This window comes from Sphaeramia orbicularis, chromosome 21 (assembly GCF_902148855.1).
Source record: "Sphaeramia orbicularis chromosome 21, fSphaOr1.1, whole genome shotgun sequence".
Classification (NCBI taxonomy): Eukaryota; Metazoa; Chordata; class Actinopteri; order Kurtiformes; family Apogonidae; genus Sphaeramia; species Sphaeramia orbicularis.
This window is the reverse complement of record NC_043977.1, coordinates 26,441,359-26,450,710: the sequence shown is the minus strand read 5'-3', so window position 1 is coordinate 26,450,710 and position 9,352 is coordinate 26,441,359. Positions and strand designations below refer to the sequence as shown.

The following is a 9,352-nucleotide window of genomic DNA, read 5'->3' as shown; positions in this document are numbered from 1 at the left end:
TGGTGACTCACTGTCCTCACTGTAACTGTTGCTGTCACTGTCTTGTAATGTATATGGAAATGACCCAAAATAGTCACTTTTCGATAAAGGGTTAAGAAGGATAAATGACAAAACACTTCTTTCTTTAGTTTAACACAAAATCTAAAATCACTACATTTTGAGACAGAGAGGAAATGAAAGACTGTATCCTGTAATCTGAGACGCAGATAAAGCTGTCAAAAGTAGTTGCGTCAAAAGCTCAATGCTTGTCTTTGAAATGAAGCAAAGTTGAAGTATAAAGCCATGCAGAATGGAAATACTCCCTCGCACTTCACACACACATTATTAAACACTGTTTTTATACATGTGATCTTTTTGCATTGTTCAAAAAAGAAGGTTATCATTGAGGATAAACATAACGTGACAGAACAATTTCCTGCTGAAGATTATTTCATTCAAATTTATGAAATATCAAACCAACTGAAAATTGCCTTTCTCAGCGTTCCTGCAGAAACAGAGCTGGTCTCTTTACTGGCATAACATCAGCATCATTTCCTGTGAAGGCACCACACACTTTCCATGACAGCTGAGGGAACTGTGACTATAAAGGCAAGTTTCACTGTTTTTGCCGTATTTTAATTAAAAGTGTTGTGTGTTGTAACTGGTCTTTAGTGTTAAAGTGTGTAAGGCCTGCTGTAGGATGTTTCTGACTCACTGTGTCATTGTGTTGACAGTCCTCATCCAGCCAGTGTGGAGTGGTGAGTACGAGGATGGGATGATATTATCAGTGCAAATGTGTATGTAACATGATTTTAACCATCCAGTGTTAAACCTCAGAGATTTTGGTACATTTTTGGTGGATATTTGTAGAATATGTGTTTAACACTGGGTTTTACACCAAGTCACTCTTTTTAATCCTCAGCCAAATGACAGATCTGATAATATGATACACTGAGGCACTGGAAAAGATGCTTTTTTTAATGAAAGCAGGACCTTCTGATGAATATTTTACAAATAACACTTGGCAAATTTTTTCAAAGTTAGTTGGAAGATTTATCTAAAGAAATGCATTTATATTACTACAACTGTATTTCTGCTTTTAATAAGGAAAAAGTAAAGAGGTGTCAAATATGAGGGGGATAATTTTAATGGGACAAATCAGGAGTTTTGGTAGATTGACTGATGTAGAGATCAGATTAGATGCTACAACATAGATATGTAGTACTAATATTGTGTTTCCAGTGGGTTTTTCCATTCATACAATGGGCCAATTTCATCTCAACAACCATTTGACTGATCAGAACAGAGTGGGCTTTTTAGGAAGTTTAGGCTTAAGTTAAATTTACAGAGCTGCATAATAAACCAGACTGAAATGAGGGTGTTTTCTAAAAAATTGTAGTTCATGTAAATTAAAAGTCGGCCTGGATTCTCAGAGTAGACGTAATATACACAGGATATGACACATAACTGGCTTTAGGTTTGTGTTTTAATTTGGCATTTAACACAATTCCATTCAATGATAATATAACAAACAACAGCCACTGTTATTCACTGTAAAGATGTTTAACCTGAAAATAAGTTGTTGCATTTTTGTGTTGTTGAACTATCTGCCTAAATCTCTGATAGATTTAAGGGTTTATCATTGATTTTTACCCTTAATCTTGTATGGATATTGTAATTAGGTTTTATGTGTATGTCCCTCTATAATTCATGATCTACTGAACTTTTGGCTTGAATTTTATCACATAAGATATGTATCTACTGTACTCTTGCTTCCTCCCACCATCCAAAGACATACACTGACTGAAAATACCTACAGGTGTGAATGTGAGAGTGACTGGTGGTTCGTTTCTATATGTTGGCACTGTGATGAACTGGTGACTCTTCCAGGGTGTACTCCACTTTCGCCCATAGGTATCTGGGATAGGCTTACCAACATGGTCAATTTCTAGTTGGACAGATAATCCAGACCTGAGAATACATCTTAAATTCATTTCTAAATTCCATTTGACGGGTGTTCCAAGACGATAATGACAGTACTGACTCTGAAATCACATCCACTGATGATCTTATGAGTCTGTTTTAGGGATCAAGGAATTGATTTTTAACACATTCCTTTGGGTGTTTGACAGTATAGCTGAATTATCCATCGTAGCGTTATGATCTAAGGGGACGGGGGTCTGCAATTTCGGTCTAGTCACCTGTGGTCAATGTGGTTAAAGTGTCATATTGCGGTTTGTGTGAATCAAAGCTCCATGAAAGTCACAATGAATTCTTCCAGCTACTTCCCATTTGGTTGTAAATTAAAAATACCAGTAAAGCTACTATCATTTGACATTTTCAAGTGTTTGCTGGTTTGGTTAGACTGGGTGAGGTATGAGTTCAGATATTAGTTTTAATTTCTATGTTCAGAGATGAAGTGGAAGCCTTTGCCCTTCACTGTGATTTGGAATTTTGCAGAGATGATGCATGCAGCCAAACCACAGTGTCTCACATTAAATGCCAGGGGTGGGTGTGTGGGTGTGTGTCAAAGACTTTTCAGTTTTTGGAAAGCGTCCTTGTCAGATGATTCAATGACTTGTAATAGACCTATGAGCAAGTTATTACTTATTACATAGGATTTGAAAGGTTATTTTAGGGGCTTTAAACCTTACAGACCTAAAACTATTTTTCTTTTTCACTTCCAAATGACTTTTTCCTCTACATATAATGTTTTCTGAATGATTTAGTATAATTTTTGTATTTTTCAGTGAAAATTTGGTATTTTCCTGTGCTTCATTTACTGATTATAAAAGCTCAGAGATTCAAAAGTTATTGTATCGAAACAGAAAACAGAAAAAAAAAAAGCAGCTTTTTCCAACTACTGTTATTTGTAAACTATACGGGTTTTATTGGTGAATCAGTGTTGCAGAAGATGATGATATTTCCATGTTCACTATGGAGCCAAATGGGTCCGATCTGACATATGACATTTAAAATCTGAGAAACTGTATTTTGTCTAAATTCTTTAAATCCATTACCGCGCCCCCTGAAGGGGGGGGGCAAGGGGTATTGTTTTTGTTCTGTTTGGTTTTATTAGTTTGCTTGTTAACATTCTAACAGCAAAACTATTAGTTGAATTCATAACAAATTGGGTTTATAGATTGCCAGTGACCCAGAAAAGATCTCACTACATTTTGGTAAAAAAAAAAAAAAAGGTCAAAATTACAATTTTTAATGACTTTTTAAAATCTTTTTTCCCCCCATTTTCTTATAATAGGTGAAATTTCATGTCTGTAGCAGCAAAACTATAGGTTGAATTCATACTAAATTGACTTCATAGATTACCAGTGACCCAGAATAGATCTCATTACATTTTGGGAAAAGTAGGTCAAAGTTCAAATTTTTTATGAATTTTTAAAATCTTCCCATTTACTTATAATGGGCGAAAGATGTGCGAGGGGCGGGGTTTGTTGTGCCTGGCACCACTTGTTCATAGGATTAATGATGCAGAAGTTATTAAACTTTTCACGTCAGTAGATACTTGTAGTCTCTTGTGGCTGTTCAGGTCTTTCAGCCACTATAGGCAAAAGTACAAAACACATGGGTAGATTTCTTTACCATCTTCATGTAATGTTCTGTTGTTTTTCAGCTGCGAATGTGATACAACCGTACAGAGTGGACAGCACAAACGGAACAGCACGAGTGCAGTGCTTGATCCAGGATGACACCCCATCTTATCCCTACTCTGACCCTGAGGAGCTCCGTGTGATTCTGCTGAAAGGTCTCCATGGAAACCAGGAACTCTGCTCATCCATCCTCAACATCACAGAAAAGAAAGAAGTTGACACAAAAACAAAGGGACATGTAAGTCTGATCTGAAAATGTATCGTTAGACAGAGGTGGGATGTAAGTCAGCACAAATACTTTGTTCCTGTACGTCAGACAAGTGTGTAGGTCTTGAATACTTATTTTTCTGTCATCTTTTTCCTTATATAATCTACACTTTCGCACATATAAGTAAGACTGGGTGTGGTTGCAACATGTGGAGATTTGCAACAGCACCAATGATCGAGTTATATGATCATTTCAGTGTTTACCCTCTTCTACCCTGGTCAAAATATCATGTACACATGCAGATTCTATAGGGCAAAAGTGCAAAGTAAATTCTCTGCCCTTAACCAGATCTTGTATAATGCTCATATAATTGCAGTGAACTTTATACAACACATTTTAGATGGAATTCTAATTTCTCAGGCGAAATGTATTGTATGCTACACCTGCTGATTTCAGAACACAAATGCCAATACAGCAGATAAATAATGTTTAAGTAGGATGGAGTGGATTATAGCACATGTTTAAAAAGTGGGACAACCATCCCCTCACATACAACTGAGTGCACTTTCTTTACACTCAGTGCCTTCACACATAAACCCAATTCCCTTCTGATACAACCAGGAGACGTCATGTGACACAAAATAAAATAACCCTCCACATCTGTGTTTCAGATGCATTCATGAAGTTTTACTTGAAATTCCTGAGTTGTGATATGATGTCAGGACTAGAACTGTCAAACTTAACGTATTAAAGCAGATTAATCCATCAATATGATTAATCAGATTAAAAGTTTTAACGCAGTTCACTTATCTGCAATGCAAAATTATTCTGAATGTCTCTGGCAATGCATTTCTGGTAGTTAGTCCAAGCAGAGTTAGCGTCGCACATGCGCAAATGTGCAGTTGATCCGGTAGTGACAGGCAGCAGAACCAACCCATAAAGATGGAAGTTGTTAAACTGCATGTTAGCCCACTGGATGGAAAGTATGAGTACAAAAAAACCAAAAACAAATGGAACAGTCGACTGGGATAAAGTATTATACACACTCTGCAGGAAGGAGTTTCCTTTTCACCAAAGCACTTCCGGCTTAAAATACCACATTATGCAAAGCTTACGTTATTCAGGGATTCTACTGGCACTTTGGCTAATGTGTCGCCCAGCTTGTGACAAACATGTACAGTGCATATATATTCCCTTCTTTCTCAAGTATCTTTAATAACACATACTTATTTATTTAATTAATTAATTAATTAAATTTTCTTTCCTCATGCAAAATGAAACGCAATTAATATAGATTCAAAATGAATGATATTTAATCTTGATTAATCGAAATTAATCCACAACAACCCCGTGATTAATCTGATTAAAAATTTTAATCATTTGACAGTACCAATCAGAACTAATAGACTACCACTTCAGTTGCCAAGTCTTTGAAAGATAAACTACAAACATAAGTTAAGTATATTTTTAATTTTTTGGGCTGTTTTTTTCAGTTGGGATTCTTGCACAGCGCTTATTACTTTTTTGTGTGTGAATTGAATTGAAACACAATTTTTTTTAATGACCAGACATAGTTTTATTTACAACTGGCAAAAATGACCAAAACAAAGACCAAAAAAAAAAATTTATATCCTTAACTTTTTGTTTGTAGTGTATAAAGATGTTCTGCACCACATGCCGCAATTTCTTAAAAAGAGCAGACTCTCAAAAGGCAAAGAGATGGACATTTGCATGACAGCATGTGGGACGCAAACATCCATCTCACCACCTTTTGAGAGTTTTCTCTTTTCTGCCAGTGGGTCTCATGACATGAGCCTCCTTAATCTCCACCCAAAATCATTTTAACACTTATTAATTAAATTCCAGTGCAGCCTCCATAAATTTCAACCAGACAGTAAGGAGAAAAAAATGTGGAAAGGATGCAAAAAAACATTAGAAATCACCCCCAAATCACAAAGTTCTTGCTTCACACAGGAGTAATGTCATCACAAAACCCCTGGGTTTGAGAAAATTATATATATGTATGTATATATATATATATATATATATACACAAATATATATATATATATATATATATATATATATATATATATATACATACATACACACACACACACACACACAAAACATATGCATGCGATTATCCCATTGCATTAAAATTCCAGACCGCCTTAACATTTATTACAAACCATCAGAAGTAATACTAGTCCCATACAAGTAATGCTTTGGACTTACACACCACAGTTTTATAGGTTAAGTGTATCACAACATATCACTGTAAATGAAGAATTATGGAGCCCCAGACTAAAAACAATTAATTTCTTTACTTTAGCTTTAGCAATGGCTATTAGCTGTTGTAAATATATTATAACTTAAATTAAAACCACATCCCTATACAAACAGAATCATAAGAAACTGAGAAAATGTCCAGAGAAAGATGAGTAACTGTGATTTAATGTGTGTTTTAGGTGCAGTGTACGCCTGAGGTGAAAGAGGGCGCTGTGGAGGTGATGGTGTCAGGACTGAAGCCCACAGACACAGACATTTATCGCTGTGAGATCCAGATCTTCTACCCTCCACCGTTCTTGAGGCTCACGGGCAACGGCACACTGATTCATGTTTTAGGTAAGATGTCCATTTGTTGTGGATGTGAGTGTCATTGTTTGAACATTTTTGTGTCAGTTTGACTCTACTTTCATTAATTTTCCTCTCACAGGCAGCTCTGATTGTTCTCTCGCTGAGAGACAGATCACACACCAGAATGACGATGATGATGATGATGATGGAGATGGTGAGAGGAAGGTGCCAGTCAGTCTTCCAGTGGCAGTGTTGATGACACTAGTGATACTCGTGCTCATCGTCATTATTTATTTACAGGTCAGTGTCTTTTTGAATAGTTTATATTAGTGTTATAATAGTTATGATGCTAAAATGATTATTATTACTGTAAATAATTTCAATTTGTACAACTGCAGGTCATTATACTGGTACTGTTTTATTTTTCACAGAGAATAATAATCATTATCTTGTGATTAGAAGGAATTTAGTGGTTTCAGCATGTAAGACACACTTTGTGCCCTCTCCTCCCCAACACATCCTCCACATCCCTGCATTAAAATTTGATATGATACCCATTTTTGGACATAGACCGAAACATCAGCCAACCGATACATTGATTTTTTTCAGTATCGGCCATCTGCCTTTATTTTTTTTTTGAAAGCCGATATTTGATCAGTCGTACAAATGTTACAAGGTATTTGATCAGGCACCTGTGTGGGCAGCACTTGAAGTTCAAGAAATGTCAAAAGAGTACTATGTGTATGTGTATTAACAATTTCATTTATATTGCTGCATAAAAATCTTAATTATCTAAGTGCTGCTATTGTATTTTAGGGTCAATGTACTTAAAAAAAATAAAAAAATCAGTCTTAAATATCGGCCTCAAAAATCGACTGTAGATATCAGGCATCGGCAGACCAGATTTTAAAAAATCGCCGTTAGCATTGGCCTTAGAAAAACCCATATTGGTCGAACTCTACCCATTTCATACAAATGGCCCTAGTGTGTATTGTTGGAATGAAACTGGTTAAGACATGCCCTTTATGACTAGTTTGATTCTAAAAAAGTTTGTAAAAAAGCATGTTTTGGTAAGGAGTCAGTGTGTTGCTTCAAGTTGCTATAAGTATTTGTTTATCTGAGAATATGATATTAAAGCTCTATTAATGCATGTGAGGGGCTTAAAGCAGGTCCATCTTTCTTTAAAAAGAGCCATGTGTTAAAAATAAACAAACTTGTCCAGTCAGATAAAGCCTTTAGCGCTTCATGTTGTATAGAACAAAACATTAGCTCATATTTCTTCTTGTATATTTGTTGATCATTGCACTATTTATGAAGGAGTGTATTTACTAACATCTTCTATCCTACCTGTGTTTTCTACTGGTAGACTGTCCAGTGTCTGCGAGGGAGGAGGGAGACCATCAGACAAGCGGCAATAGCAAACATGTTCCATAAAGTGGATACTGCTGGTTTTTCATACTAAAACATTGCATGAAAAACACACAAACTCTGAACAGTCACCTTTTTTGGACATTATGATACTGTTAAACCTATAGTATCACAGTATAAAGTCAGTGGTGACTGTTTATTAAAAGCCACATCTGTTTTTATCATCTTTTCATGTAAAAGTTGAACAACATGTGAGTGCTGTGCACATGTAACAATTAAATAAAAAAAACCAATTATGTTTACATTGTTGTAAACACAAAGAGTATTAGAAATGAAAATACTTGTTTCAGTTTGTTGTGTCGTTGCAGGTAAAAAGGCTTGAGTTGCTATTGAGAAACATGTCTCTTTTTACATTTTAGTTTAATGTTAGAGTTTTAGGTGCTTTATGGCCAATCATTTGCATTTGATCCATTTGCGTTTGATACAGTTGACCACATTATATTACTGAAACGACTGGAGAACTGGGTGGGTCTGTCTGGCCCTGTACTAAACTGGTTCAAGACATACTTAGAGAACAGGAAGTACTTTGTGTCATTAGGTAACTTTACATCTGAGCAGACAAGAATTACATGTGGGGTTCCCCAAGGCTCCATCCTGGGGCCTCTTCTGTTTAACATCTACATGCTCCCACTGGTGCAGGTTATAAAGAACAACAATACTAGCTACCATAGCTATGCAGATGACACACAGATCTATATCACAATGTCACCTGGAGACCAAGGCCCTATACAGGCTCTGGGTAAATGCACTGAGGAGATTAATGACTGGATATGCCTCAACTTTCTTCAGCTGAAAAAAACAAAACTGAGGTAATTGTCTTTAGAGCCACAGAGAAACGACTGCAGGTCACCACAGAGCTTCAGTCTATAGACCTAAAAACCACCAACCACACCAGAAATCTGGGTGTAGTGAAGGACTCAGACCTAAATTTTGAAAAACACATCAAGGCAGTCACAAAATCAGCCTACTATCACCTTAAGAACATCTCATGGATAAAAGATCTGATGTCTCAGCAGGACCTGGAAAAACTAGTCCATGCATTCATCTTCAGTTGGCTTGATTATTGCAACAGTGTCTTTACAGGTCTACCTAAATAACCCATTAGACAACTGCAGCTCATTCAGAACTCTGCTGCTAGAGTCCTCAGTAAGACCAGAAAAGTGGACCACATTAGTCCAACTCTGAGGTCCTTACACTGGCTGCCTGTCCATCAGAGGATAGACTTTAAAGTTCTGTTGTTGGTCTGTAAAGCTCTGAATGGTCTAGGACCAAAATACATCAGTGACCTCCTGACCCAGTGTGAACCCACCAGACCCCTCAAGGTCATCTGGATCCGGTCTGTTGTCAGTTCCCAGAGTCAGAACCAGACACGGAGAAGCTGAAAAACTCAGATCAGATGAAACACTCAGTTTATTTAAATCCAGGTTAAAGGCCCACCTGTTCTCATCTGCATTTGAATAGAGTTTGTATTCATCAGTTCAGATCTGCACTGTTCTAAAAGTTTTTATCTGTTTTATCTGCTTGTCTGTTTTATCTGTTTATCTGTTTTA

At 36.5% G+C, this 9,352-nt stretch overlaps 1 protein-coding gene across 1 annotated transcript; it reads left to right on the top strand.

Annotated features, from left to right (window-relative positions):
* Positions 1–635: 635 nt before the first annotated feature.
* On the top strand, positions 636–8,755 carry cd28 (CD28 molecule). The gene is made up of 5 exons (XM_030125232.1): positions 636–737; positions 3,611–3,825; positions 6,266–6,422; positions 6,514–6,674; positions 7,741–8,755. Exons 1-5 carry the CDS (start codon positions 680–682, stop codon positions 7,834–7,836), a joined length of 687 nt encoding a protein of 228 aa, XP_029981092.1. The 5' UTR covers positions 636–679; the 3' UTR covers positions 7,837–8,755.
* The last annotated feature ends 597 nt before the right edge of the window (positions 8,756–9,352 follow it).